Source organism: Lonchura striata, chromosome 5, assembly GCF_050655825.1.
Source record: "Lonchura striata isolate lonStrDom1 chromosome 5, ASM5065582v1, whole genome shotgun sequence".
In the NCBI taxonomy this organism is placed as follows: domain Eukaryota; kingdom Metazoa; phylum Chordata; class Aves; order Passeriformes; family Estrildidae; genus Lonchura; species Lonchura striata.
The window spans coordinates 64573228-64588273 of record NC_140707.1 but is presented as its reverse complement, the minus strand read 5'-3'; the positions used below and the strand labels follow the sequence as shown (position 1 = coordinate 64588273).

The window sequence follows — 15046 nt, the reverse complement described above, 5'->3', positions numbered from 1 at the left end:
CAAAATATTGGTCCCGTAATGAAAGCACTTAACAGGGCAGTGCAGGTGAAACACAGTGCTCTGGGACAGCCTGAGTCTGTAGTGGTGATTTTTTCCCCTAACTAATTTTTCCTAACTTTTTTTACCCCTTTTGGACTAGCAGGCAGACAGAGGATTTTGAGAATTTGCTCTAATTTACTGTTTTCCCCTTTCTGACTAGAACGCCACAGTCAATTAAACTGTTAAAACTGCTTGATGCAATGATTTTGCAAAATATTAAGCCTACTGTTTATATATGATAAAACAATAATTTTCCACCTAAATGATTCATGCAAAGACTCTTACGACCTACTACCACTGAGTGGAACAAATGTGACGTAAATCTCGAGCTGGGTAAGGCTCACACTGTAAAGCCTTCTCTCCCATAGGGCTGGGTAAGTCCTGCACGCACCTCCTGTGAGAAACGTCTCCTCCTGACTGACGAGCACCACATAAACTTAACAGGGCAGCATATGCCAGGCTGAAGTGAAACGTGTTCTGGATAAACTTTTTACTGCCACTTGGCATTGTTTCTGCCAGGGCTCGTTATAAAATAACCAGGGCATTTTATAACTTCAATACACTACTGTAGTCATTTATAACCTGCAGCTGCGATGTGGTAACAAGAATGCCTAAACCTGTCATTTCAGACTTTTATATGCATCTCATGTTCAAAGTAAATCAAATGCAGAGCATAATATCCCTTCTCTCAAAGAAGGTTTTTCAGCTACAAGAGTTGCTAATGCCTGGCTTATGATCAATCTCTGAAGATGAGGCAGAAGGAGAAAAATGATAGAGAAGTAGAATTAAATAGAAAATAGGAGGCCCATCTGCTGTCACAGACTGGAAAGTGATATAGACAATCCAAAGGCAACCTCAGAGTGCTTGCTGTTTGAAATAATATCTGAATTTCTAAAGCAGGTTTAAGGTTTGGATCTTTACCACCAAAAATCATTAGCAGTCTGTGCTTCATGAAGAAAGGACGTCAACCTTTTGGGCAGGGCACACACCCAGCTACATTCAGCATGGGCATCATTGGCAGTGCCAGGATGGAGAATCAGCAGCTTCTCCCTTCTAAGGGCTTTGATTTCAATCTGACCCAGGTTTATCCTAAACCATGCTACTTGGTCCTTAAAAAATGGATTAGGGTTCTCAGCAGGCATCAGTCTACAAAATGAAATGTCATTCTTTCCTTCCTTCAGATTGAGAATGTGGACAATCCCTGCAGACAGGGGTCTGGTTGTGCAAAGATGTCAGCAGACAGTGACAGACCAATTCCTTCACATTTCAGCCATTCAGGACACCCATACCAAAGACACAGTGAGAAATGCTCTTTTTTCTTTCCTTCTTCGCAGCGATCTGACCGCCAGTCACATGAACAACACCCTCCTATCTGCACATGCAAACCCACCCCCTGGAAAGTCAGGAGGGCATGAAATGAGCTACCAACAAGGACACAGATCCTGCTGCACATTAACACTTTCAAATCAAGACTCATGTGCAGTGCATTTAAAACAGCCACGCTAGAGGAATTGTTTCTTCCAATGCCTCTAGGCAAGCATCAGAAAGTGCTGCCCAGAGCCCTCCCTGTTGACTTCTATTACAATAGCTACAGCCTCCAAAACCAAAAAATCTAGCTGTGTACTTCCCTGGGAATTTATTCAAATGGACAAAATATAAAAAAAAAAATCCCTGCTTTTTGTTAAAGGCTCATAAGAGTAAGCAAAGGAATTCATTAGCAGGTTCATAATAATGCAAATTTCTGTCATTTCAGGACTGGGTTTCCTACAAGAAGACAAATGCTTTTCCATTAGGACTGACTTCCATGGGTCAGATGTGTTTCTAACAGGCACTAAACACAGGTGACATGCAGAGCTTTGAAATAAGAGAACTTGTTTCACCTTCCTGACTCCACAACAACACTTCTCAATGATTTGGGCAACTCAACAAAAATCTCACCTTATCTTGATTAGTCTCTATTCAGCAAAAGAAATTACCATGTTCCCAATTTCATTAAAATCACTGTATTGTTATAATGATTGACATACAATGTCATCAAATAAAACAAAGGTGGACGGAGATTGTCATGCCTAATTTCTATCTCAATCACACTTGAACTGCTTATATATTAGATGTAACTGCTTTAAAAAGAGCATCCCTTGGGATCAATTTGCCTGACAGCTACCACATGGAAGGCACCCACTTGAAGAGGTACAAGCCCTCATTATCTGAAGGGAAAACTGGCTCTTTATTACACCCATATTTAGAGACCAAGGTTCAGTTACAGGCAAGCTCACGAAGCAGCATTAAGTTTGTAAAGACAAGGACAGCTGTGATCATTGGTATCATTGTTGAAGGACACCAAGGTCCCAAATTAGGGATAGAGATGTGCAGATGACACCCTTTTCCTGTGGGTGTTCCTGCTGACCCCGCTGTTTGCTCCCAGTGTTGGGGCCATGTAACCCAGACATGATTCACCATGACTAGACTGAAATCTGCAAGCCCGCAGATGTCCCAAAGCTCTTTCAAGTAACAAAATGCCATTAATAAGGAATTCCAGAAGAAATTCCCAAGTGTGACTGTGCAAAGCAGCTGCTCCAGGAGGAGAGATAAAAGAGACTGGGAGCCTTCTCCTGCTTGGAGAAGGGAAGATTGAGGACAGCCTGACTGAGGTTTACAAAGTCATGGAGGTACTGAATAAATTGAATGAAAGCAAATACTTCTTTGCACTGGGGTAGTGAACTCATGGAACCTGCTGGCATACAGAAGCTGTGGAGTTAGAGAGTCTTTCAGGGTCAGAGAGGGGTTGGATAAATTCCTGAACAGCAGGTCCCTAAACAGATCCTAAAGGGAACAGACAGGTATGTGTCCCTGTGAATTCTCCAACTGGGCATGCTGGGGAGTATGAGCAGACTGCAGAAAGCAGCCAGGCTCCACAGCTCTCCCTAAATACCATTTCCAGCTTCACTGCTGGAGACAGCCCTGGGCTAAACAGGCTGCAGCTGAGACTCAGCAGGATATTACTAATGTTCTTATCATTCCCATTCAATCTTTTCAAGAGAATCTCAGCGTAACTAGCAACAGGAGGTTGTGCTATTCATGCATCCCCCATCAGTACTTCAGAGTCATTGGGAGAGGCTCACAGGACTCAAGGTGATGTCCACACAGCTATCTTGCATTAATCCAGACCCTTCCCAAGCCAGGCATCACAAGGGCCACTCTCCCCTTCCTTAACCTTGCACTGCCACCTGACCCCTAAAACAGCCTTGTACAACTTCATCACCTTGCAGCACTTCATCACCTTCTTTTTTGAGAAGTACACAGAGGCAGTTCTGAATGGCAGATCCATTATCTTTGCCCAACAACACTGAAAACACAGCAACAGATTCATACCTATAGCACCTTTCAAATTCTTCCTTCGCAGAAAGTATCACAAAAGAACAAACTCATCCAGATTTGAAATAGTCGCAGCCATGCAAATTCAGAAGAATTAACTCAGTTGTCTCTTTTCCAGGCTAAACAAGCCCAGCTCCCCCAGCCTTTTCTCATAAGAGAGATGCTCCAGTTCCCTCATCATCTTCATAGCCCCTCCACGGGACCCTCACCAGGAGCTCTGTGTCTTTCTTGAACAGAGGAGCCCAGAACTGGATATAGCACTCCAGATTGGTCTCAACCAGGGCTGAGCAGAGGTGCAGGACCAGCTCCCTTGACCTGCTGGCAATGCTCTTCCTAATGCAGCCTTGAATACCATTGGCCTTCTTGTTCACAAGAGCAGTGCTGGCTCGTGGTTAACTTGCTGTCTGCCAGGAGTCCCAGAGGTGTTTTCCTGTAGGTCAGCCCCCAGTCTCTACTGGTACATGAGGTTAAACCTCTCCAGCTGCAGAACCCGACAGTTGCTTTGGTTGAATTTCATTATGTTCCTCTCTATCCACATCTCCAGCCTGTCCAGGTCTGGCTGGATGGCACAGCACATTGTGGTACCAGCCATTCCTCCTCAGCAAACTTCCCAAGGCTGCACACCATCCCTCCATCCAGGGCATTGATGAATAATACAGTGAACCAAACTGGAATCAGCACAGACCCCTGGGGAACACCACTGGCCACAGGGCTCCAAGCAGACTCTGCAGCACTGATCACAACCAAGGTCTAGCATAGTATCCCTTCTCACTGGCTCTTCTGTCATTTGGAGAAGAAAATTATCATTAACACATCCCACATTGCTTATGCCCTGCTGTGTTGTCCCTCCAGCTGGTATCAGGGTGGCTGAAGCCCCTCATGAGGACCAGGACTCTAAACATGAGGTTGTTCTTATCTGCCTTTGGAGGACCTCATCCACTCAGTCTTCCTGGTTGGGCAGCCCACTCTCTGTAATGTCACTGTGAAATTATCTCATCATAGTTTTAAAGTTCTATTTATAAGTCTAGTAATCCCATCATTGATTACAGTGACTGTATTCAAATTATAAATCCATTAGCTGCTCAACAATGAAATAAAATCAATAATGCACGTAAATGGGAAAAAAGGAATTTAAATGCATACATTAATGTCACTTGAAGTAGTGCTATTTTATGCACCATCTCTAACAAAACTGTGTCACATCATTAGCAATAATGTGAAAAATCTTTTTCAATTAACAGAGCTGATTTGATGCTATGTTCACTAAAGTGGCAATCCATTCCATTAAACACACACATATGAAATGCCTGAAATATCTATGAACTCTATCCATACATCATAAATTCTCTCCTAAGTGCTGAAACACAAAAATAGATACATTATTTTCTATTTATGCTTTTTAAACCTCCTGTCAGAAGCTACCAGGCAGGGCACTTCAGCGACTCTAGCTGCAAGTAACAAAGAGCACCAATTTTTGTCCCATGCTCAGCTGCTCACGCCACAAAACAGGAGATGCTTTCACCAATGCTCACACTGCACAGCTCAACCATCTGAGGGCCCACAACCTCATTCAGAGTAAACAGCCTGCTGAGAAAATGTCAAATTCAAAGCACTTTAAAAAAAAAAAAAAAAGATTATGTTAAATACTATTCTACACAACTGGGCAATCCTACCTGCATTCAGCTCCACAAATCAGTTCCTTTCATGTATACACACACTATTGCAAGACTTTCCCCTCCACTCACCTGCACACAGCTGAGGTCTGAGCTCAGCCTGAATTTATTTGTTTTCTCTGCTGCATTAACTTCTGAAGCCAAAGTGCATTACTCATCTGCAGCCCACCCTTAACCCATGTAGCCCATGCAACAGTAGCCTTGTAAAAGATGCTTTGAGCTTCAGCCAGAAAGTATGAACCTTCCCTGTATGGCAACTTCTAGTGCTGGGGTGGCATGGGATGCACCGATTACCAGTTCACCAGAGGATTTATAGTGGAGTAAATTCAGAGTATAAATGGACCAGCAGGAAGCAAAAGAAGCTGAAGAGAGCAAAGTTAACAGAAAAGGCCAAATGAACAAGTTGAAAGGCAAAAGTAGAAAATTTAAGTATTTGGGGTATTTAGTGTAGCTTATGATACACTTGCCAGATGAGAGAATGAACTGTGGGCCAAAGGTAAATCCAGTAGATTATCATTTCCACATAATCTCTAAAATCTGCTTGTCTTAAATCTATCTCTGATGAGTTACAGGTGAAGTCTGGGCAAACATTCCTTATTATTGCCTGTTGACTTCAATTGTCAACAGAGGCAAGTATGGACTTGTTTCCTCATGAGAGCTGTAATAACAACTGCTTAGCCTGGAGGGGTGAAAGATCAAAAGAACTGGTTTCAGGTGGTAATTTGAGCCACAAGAAGGTCTGAGTCCTCAAATAGTTACCCTGTCCCACAGCTGTAAAGCCAATACTATGGTGGAAGTGTCACACACAATAAAAAGAAATGCAATCACACCCTCACCCAAGAAAAGGCTCATTTCCATTTTGTAGCAAATAACCTTTCTGTTAACTCTTAATATTTTTCCTGTATCACTCTGATACCTGGAAATATGTTAAAAAGTAACCATTTTCACCATCATCACCCTACACTGGGGAGGCTCTAGAATAAGAGAGCACAAAGGTCCCATCCATACACACAGGGCTGTGCTTCCAGCTGCACATTTAAGGCTGAATTCCCAGCCCACTCCTTCCAAGCCAGTCTGCTCCTGGCTGTTGGGGCAGGGTCTCGGTGACAGTGGCAGTGCTGTGCTCCCTCTGTGTGTGCCAAGGCAGCAAAGCTCCAAGCAAGGCATGACTGCCCAGCTGACACGCAGCAGTCACAGCAAAGGTCTTTTCCATGGGAGCATAAATTAGGTTGCTATGAGAAAGCATTTAGGAACCTGGACCAAAATGTTTCCTTCTGCTGTCGAGACTTGTTATGGAGGGCGACCAACACTAACTTTGAAAATTAGTATTTTTTGCCACCCCCTTTTCCTTTATGTACTTCCTCTACAAAAGCAGTGACACCAACACTACTGGAGCAGAAGAGGAAACACAAATGCCTCTGTGCAGTCCCTGCCTCAACATCTGTCTAACATTGACTTCTTGAGGATCAAGATGTTATATGTGGAGTCTGAGAAACGTCCCAAAGATCAAAGACATCCATATGTCTCACGGACAAGATTTATGGTCAATGCACTGTATTTTAATTGTTTCATTACAAAATATATTTCCCACATTGTATTAATAAAAGGTCACTGAGAAAGCTATCAAGTAGGGTTTTAAAAATTAATTTAAAAATCCATTTGGCATGACATTTATCAAAGTAAAAAAGTAAATGCTGGAAAGTAAATCTTGTCATTGTTCTGTTTTCCACAGTCAGCTTTTTCTTGCATCTTTTAAACAAAATGTAAGTCACCCTTGTTATAAACAAACAAAGAGGCTTTAAGGAAAGTCAACAGAGGCTGAATTACTCTGAGACAAAACCATCTGGTTTAGATTAGGGTAAGTAGAAGATTTACTCAAACTACAGGAAAGCTTGAATTGTGACTAAAATAACTCGTAGGTTTTTCATGTAAGACAAGTAAACGTAACTTCTTTAAATTTAGAGTCTATGCACCATTTACATGTGCTGTCCTGTGGGTGAATCCTCCCTCCCTGAACTTCACAGACCCAAACAATAAGCTCATACTAAATTTAAATTTGTGAATACTCTCAGGAACATACATTTGATAATTTTACAATTTTGTATATATAGGCTTTAAAAGTTTTACTTAAGGCACTTCAAATTTTTAGTGCTCCAACTTTTTCAATTTCTTAATGGCCCATTTTTAATATATTTTTAAATCCACTTACAAACTGGTAAGCGTTCAAGGAGCCACAATGCTTTGCCTTATAACCAGTGCCAACTGTATATAGTCAAGTAAGAAATACAGTATGACGAGGATTTCATTTGGTGTAAGATGAAAGAAAAAGCAATTTGCAAATAAGCTCTATTTCACTGAGATGTCTTTATAGCACATGGCATGGCTACTTTAGCACTTTTATGCAGTACATAACACTGCATATTAACACAATTTAAAATATACAGTAAGACCTCTTTCTTTCTACAATACAAAATAAATGCAGATATTTCTAATAGGCATTAGAAATTTTCAGTGGAACTTTCAGTGGTTTTAATGTTTTGCCTCTCAGCCAGATTCCAACACATCTGAGAAGCCCAAACGCCCCTCAGTCCTCTCCTTTTGTATTAAACTGGGTGGCAGTGCTGAGTACTGCTAATGGTTTTTTTTTCATTTGAGTAGTAACCTTATAGTCACTTGTCAGGTCAAGAACTGAAAACATCAATATAAAACTATTTATTAATTACAGTTGTCAGGGATCCAGCACAATTCAGCTGCTTTACCCAGAGTTATACCAGCTCCCTCCCCTCCACTGTGTTCACTGTCTGCTCAGACAACTTATCACTGCTACTGGTGATTATTTTTTGTAATTTTTCACAACAGGCCACTTGGGTAAAGCAGCTGATTACATCTTCACCTTTTGCACCTTGGTTGCAATCCTAGTCTTCCCCTCCCTGAACCTTCCTCCAGATCCTTAATTACTGTTCCTCTTTACAGCTCCCAAAGCCCATGGTTATTATTTTCATTTGAGCAGTGCACACACTACACTTCAAACACACGTTCCTGTTCAAAAAATTTATAATCTATATAATGGATTTTTCACACTTGAGCTCCAAACACATATTAAAAATTTACGATGTCCTGCACTTCTGACCCCCAACATTCAGCCCAGAAGTGTTTTCACAACCGTAAGTGACATAACAAGGTAATACATGCGAGTTTGGGGAGGGAGATGAGAGCAGCAGAAATCAAATTTTTTTTTCCTCTCCATCTCTCCGCAGACAATTCCACTACTGCTACTATTAGAACTAACCATGAATAAAAAATACAGATCCTGGAGAAATGTGTGCAGCTGCAAGTCTCATGAGGCTTGGCAGATGTACACTGGGGTATATTTTCACACCCAGAAGGCACTGGGGACACAGTAGGCTGCATCCAAAATAGGATTTGCTCCACACAACCTGCCTGGGCTCTACCAGCACCCTTGGTGGACAAGGCAGGCCAAGAGAGACACCCAAGGTGAGAAGGACAAAGCAACTCTTTGAAGTGCCTGTTGGTCTTCTACAGCCACAAAGGAAGCCTCAGTAATTGTTATAATAAATACCTGGGGTTTTGATAATTAAAAATACTCGAGATGAACCCCAGCCTTTACTTTTGTCTTCCCAAATTTGTAAAATTAATCATGCCCACTTCATATGTAGCAGTGGGAGGGCAGGCATTGAGTAGGAGCCTCCCACCAGGGAGCTCAGCACCTGTTTCAAGTACCCTTTGGTAAGGAAAAAAGGTGTAAGTAAGTACAGATTCCCAGTGAAACAGGAGTATTTACAGGGTGGTCAAAATAACTGGTGTCACAACCAAGAGTGGAAACTCCCTGGGAAAAAAGCCATCTTTTCCTTCTGTATTTGTGCAGTATGTTGCCTAAATGGGGGCTGAAGTCTTCAAAATCCAGTCACACTTAAATAAATAGTACATTCAATGCTGTTCTTTCTACTGCAGTGGTTCTTGCTCCAGAATTCCTCTAGCCAGACCAGCTTTGCACCACAAGACAGGAAGTATTACTATAGACAGACATCACTAAAAGTAGGTAAATGAACAGTTCTCTTCTGGGTTAATCTGAAACTTAAACCCTGTTTCTAACTTCAGGAAAGAAAAGACAAAATTACTTGTCTAACCAGTAAAAAAAAAAGGTGTAAATAAATCAAATAAACTTTTCTAATAGGGAAGGAAGTCCAGATGTGAGAATCAATAGAACTCAGAAAATCCCAGTCTTTAAAAAATTGTACAATTATGTAAGATAAGCATTGGACAAGAATGTCCTGCAGTGGATACTATCCTAGACAAGGGCTAGACTGGCTGTTTCCTGAAATCTCTCCAGTCCTTTTTCCTTCAACACCTGTGATTCCTCAGGGGAAGAGCATAGGGGAAGCACTTTCTGCCTCACCCACCCAAACAACTTCATCAGACACAAGGCTCTTAACAATACAAAAGGCAGTGGAAGAATTCCGACAGACAGAAGAAACACCATCTGGAAAGAGATGCACTCACAGTCTTCAGTAACTACATTTGGGTTTAAATGAATAAAATAAATAGAGAGATGAGAGATAAAACAACTGAAGACTAGCTTGCCTCCAAAAACTGCTTATAAATCTAAACGATCCTTGCAGATGACTGGATCACATCCAAGCTGCCTCCAACACTCACATTGTTTGTCCTTTCGTTAAAGGTCACTGTTTTCCAGGCTACTGAGTTTCTTTGCACATTTCTAAATCACACTTAAGCTCTGCTGCATTATCCACAATTTTCCTTCACAGGGGTTAAATGAGGCAACAGTTTTATCTCAGAATAGCGTAGTGGTTAGGGAAGACCACATCTATCAGTCAGCATAGTTAAGCAGGAAGAAATCTACAGCTGGCTGTTACTGAATTATTTAGGACAAGAATAAGGGCAGACAGAATGAGCAGACAAATGGAAATACTTCTGCTTTCAGAGTGCAGGCTTCTTAGCCCAGCAGCTTTCCCATTTTTCCTTCTCTATTTCTGTGATATAAAAAGAACTTAGAAGGCAATTTAAAGGTAACATCGTATACCATACATGGCCAAATTGATCCTTAATGCATGGAGCAACATTTTAGAGAAAAGCTCTCATAGCAGAATTCCTTATAAACTACCAAGAGCTGAACGGGCCATTTTCAGTTTTCTCAGTGAATGACCTGATGTCAGTGGAGATTCACTGGATTTAAATAGGAGCCCCTCAGAGGTGGAATCTATGTGAATTCACAAATTTCCTTAAGAGAGGAAAGTATGGAAGGGAGGAATCAAGTCTCCAAACCTTTTCTGGAAGGAAACACAAGTCAGCCTGAAAAAGCAATGTTACACAGCAGCACTCAAATATTTATCTCTCATGATCTTGGAGCTCAACCAGCTGAAGCTACCAAGCAATATTAGGTAGTGTTTACATACAACAGCACATAAGACATTATGCTAAATTTAAAGCTGCTGGCACCAAAACACCTGATCTTGCAAGATCTGCTATGTCATCTTTAAATGAAAACCATTACTTCAAATTGTACACATTTCATTATTACAGACACTCCCTCATTCACTATCTGAAAGTTGGTCAGGAATAAATCTTAGTCAAAACCAGCCATGTACTGTATCCTTCTACAATTCCATAGATAGCCACATAATGCATTTGCTTTTAAAAGTAACCTGCACCACATACACACAATACAGGAAAACAACATCAAGGCTGAAAATCCAAGTGCAGTGACATTTACAAGTATGTGGCTCTGAAGCAACCTCCTGAGCCCCTTCCTCAGCAGCAAACTCTTTTGCAACACATCTGAGCTGCAGATTAATGCTGTGCATCACAACAGCAACTGCTGAACTGCACACAGCATTAGAAGCTCAGCATTAGACTTGAGGGTCAAGTTCACTTTTGATATAATACCACGAAGCTCCCAAAGCTTCATGTGTGACAAACTTGGCCTTTTGTGTTTTTCTAAAGGAGCTACCAGGTATGTGACAGACAAATAACATCACCTGCATATATGAAGCTAAAATAGGTGCAAAAACATCTGAGGAAAGGATCTCACCATGTGAGAGAAGAAAGCAAATTCCTCCTGACATCTGATAGAACATCTTCCAAAGCTCTTTAACTCTTCAGCTCTTGAAACACGGCTTTGAATACCATTAGCTGATCCCCACAAAGATAATTATGTATAGATCTCAAATTTTATCTGTCTCTGTATGTCCACACACATGCAAACAAAACTCGAGCAGCTGAATTATCACTACTTACTAGACAAGCCTGAGGCAGGAAGCTGTTCACTCTGGAGATACTCCACATGCCCTCCAGGTACTGCTGAGCTTGGATGGTGACAGAGCTCAGGGCACCACTGAGACCGCTGGGGGCCACGGTCACTTGAACGCTGGAGTTGGGAAAGCTGCCCACACCTTGAGACCATCCCAGTCCTTTCTTCCTCTCTGCAGCAGAGAAGAGATTGGGCGACTTTCCAGACTGCCTGCCCACCTGCCCAGCAATGAGGGGCAGGTCCCTCTGGGAAGAGACAGTGACCATCCTGGGTACCATGCTGGTCAGAGCCCCGGTGCCGGGCGGGAGGTCGGGCATCTCCGGGTAGCTGGCTTGGCTGAGGGTGTGCATCATCTGAATGGCTTCCTGCTTCAGCTGATTCAAGTGAGTGGCACAAGTTTCACATCTGCTCTCTCCTTCATTCCTGTTTTTCTGTAAATAGTCAGGCACTTGAAGCTTGTCAAAAATTAAAGCTGATAATCGTGGGTCCTAAAGAAGTGAAGAAAGCGGGGGGAAACATAGTCAGTTAAGCAGTGCAGAAATACAAAAAGGAGAGGGAAAAAAAGTTCTCTGATTTGCTCTCCACTCACGGAAGTGCTTTAAATCTGTTCTGGTAACTCTCAGCATTTTTCTTGCTTTATACCCTAACAGGCCCACAGTGGATTAATAAACCAGAAGTGAATTCATTTGTATTAGACCCAGCATGAAAATTATAATCAGAATTAAACAGTGGAGCTACAGTGTTCTTGATAACTGCTCATTCTTCTAATTAACTCTCCTTTGGAGACATCTACAGCACACGTGTTTCCCATGCTCAGGAACAACGTTAGTTGAGATGCTGAACCTACAAATACTGTAACTTGATTCAAAGGCATACCACCATCAGAAACCAAGGAAAATTAGACTTGAAAGTATTTTGAAAAATTAATGCGTGACCTGGTAAACATCTTCCTGCCCTTACCCTCAGAAATGATGAATCAAGTGGCGTAAAAGCCAGTTTACATGGTGCTGCCCACAGGATTGTTATTTCTGATCTTTGCAACCCAGATGTTGCAATATTCTTTTCTGCTACACTTGCTTTAATGAGAAATAGATTTGAGCCTACAGCCATGTGTGAAGGTGTGACAATGTGCACACTAAGACACTGATTTAAAAGCAACACCTATTTTGTTACCACAGAGCATTTCCCCACCAGCCCTTGACTAGTTCATTTTAAGGCTGCTGAGACATTTTAAAACCCAGCACCGTGTTTCTACTTCAGAGATAGAGTTACCTATCTCCTGAACACACAAACGCCCTCCCATCCCAGGCCTGCTACTGTAAAGATTAGTCAAGAGATTAAATCCAGCCCTGTCGTAAATCTGCTATCAAGACTAACACCAGGCAGTAAAGCTGACCCAACTTCACACACTCTCATAGAGCTCTCTAAACAATTAAGGTTTTAATGAAATCACAGCACAGCCAAAGGTTTATTTGTATAATTATTTTAAATGAAAATATTTAATTTTCTTGTTAGTAAGTAGGACACACATAGCTGGTAAATCAGCCATCCAACATATGCTGGGGATATCCCCAGATTGGCACTTGTTTTTAAAAATGTATTACTTTATGCCAAGCTGCAATTGCTCTCTAGGAAATGAATGTCCTATTAGAAAACTCATTCTGGTTTTAATTACAAAGCACATCAATAAAACTCTTCTTTAAAGAAGTCTTGGCATTGGTACTTTGGCTTTGCTTTGAACTCAGAAAGTACTAAAATACTGCTTAACTTCTGCAGCAGCAGCACAGAATTTATCTCAGGTTCAGCTGTTGGACTACTCCTGCAACAGTTTAATCTCTCAAGAGACACAGTACATTGTTGATAGAAACCATTGTAAATATATCTAGCATCACATTATTCCACAGCCAAAAGCCATTAACCAAAGTTGCTCTTTCTGCAATAATCTAAATGATTGTTTATTGACTTAAAATAAAAAATACTTCTCATGCTAAGAAAAGTTTCTCCTGCCACTAACTGAACAATAAATTGATTCACATTAGTGAACCAGTATAAAAAGTGAAGTGAGACATTGTTTCATTTTTGTCTCTTCTTTTTATTGAGGCTTAGCTCCTGCTAAAAATGCCTTTGAAGTTGTACCATTTGCTTACCCTCATGAGGAAGAAAATTCTTTCCCACCAAACCTCCCAGAAGATGGCAATGCTAAATTAAGATATATTAGTCAGGAAAAAAAAGAGCAATTAATATTTTAGAAATTTTTTTTCTATCCCTTCAGCAGAAAGTGCTAGTGGTTAGACTTTAAAAAAAGCACAGAGACTCAGTGCTGCAAGCACTATTTAGCCTCGGGTAAAACAAAGGCCATGCAGTCTATCTCCCAAGAAAAACAAACAGCACCGTGCTCAGTGCTCCTCAGAAACTTCTCCAAGGGAGAGCCCTCTGAGCAAATACTTGCAGAGGCTGACACACAGCATCCATTCAAAGAGCCCCAAAACACAGCAGCTCCCAGCACCGGGTGCCCCGTCTGCACCAGGCACATCCCTGGGCTCGCTCCTTTGATCCAAGTTGGGCACACAAGGAAGCACCTGCACGTCCCAACTGCATGAGCCTCATCTGGCAATGTTTAAATTGCTATCAGATGTCAAAAGTTTCAAATAAGCAATTAAAGCGAATTACTAGGTGAAACAGGCTTCTCATTTAAAAGAAATTACTTCTTTTGATGTAAAGAAAATTAATGACCCCAATTCTAGCTCCATAAACACAGTTTACAGCATAAGGCAGATCAGAGTCAGGCCTGTCTCGCAGTTACAAAGAAATCAAGTCGATGTCATATTAAAGGGGGGAACAAAAATAAATTTTAAAAATATATATATTTAGAAAATTACACAGACCAAAGCTCTTAGACACATAGCATGCCAAATTTAAACCTCATAATTTATTTATAGTGAAAGATAAAGGCATCTCATTTCCAATGCTTGTACTTTGCCAAGCTTTACAAGGAGCCTCTTAACCCACACATCCAGCCTCTGTGACCCCCAGTTGGCATTGTGGCCAACCTTCTCCAGCACCTCAGTGAGGGCCCAGCTGGATAGTTAAATTACTTTTATTTTTCCACTCTGAGAGACAAAAACACCTGGCTAATGGTTGGGCGTGAAGGCTGGAGGAAACACAAGTTACTGTTAAAAACATTAACTATAACTTAAAAGTTTAGCCAGCCCCATTAAAGAGGTTTTCCTGCCCTGTGACAATGCCTGGTCCTGGGGAGCTCCTGCTTCAGCAGCTCACACCCTAAGGAGGCTGGGGTGGGAGTTACACTCTCATGTTTAACAGGGGGAAGAAATAAAAGTTGAGTGACCAAATGTGTGACACACACATGGGAGAAGTGAAGCAGCCAAAGCCATCCTTGCTACAGCTCCACCAGCAGCCAGGCGAGCCACAAAAAGGGGGTGTGCAAATCGCTTAGGGGAATGGCACAAAAATTAAACATACAACACACAAGTTCCAAACAGTGCTCCAAAACCTCTTTAGTCTGCTGTGCTACAAAGAACATGACTCTTTTGTTCCTCTATTGCATAAATAAACTATGCTGTCTTTGTCACACCTACTTTCCAAATGCTCTTCTTTCCTCCTGAACAAGCAGGATAAGCAGAATACTGTGATGCTGTAACATTCACAG

General features: G+C 41.6%; 1 protein-coding gene across 7 annotated transcripts in view; it reads right to left on the bottom strand.

Moving 5' to 3' along the window:
* The window catches only part of KIF26A (kinesin family member 26A), a 95767-nt gene that overhangs the window by 51612 nt on the left and 29109 nt on the right, over positions 1 to 15046 (bottom strand). For all 7 annotated transcript variants that reach the window (XM_085582310.1, XM_085582307.1, XM_077783938.2 and 4 more), the window contains one exon: positions 11364 to 11864. In XM_085582310.1, the coding sequence (XP_085438436.1) occupies positions 11364 to 11864 (501 nt within the window). The remainder of the gene's footprint in view (positions 1 to 11363; positions 11865 to 15046) is intronic.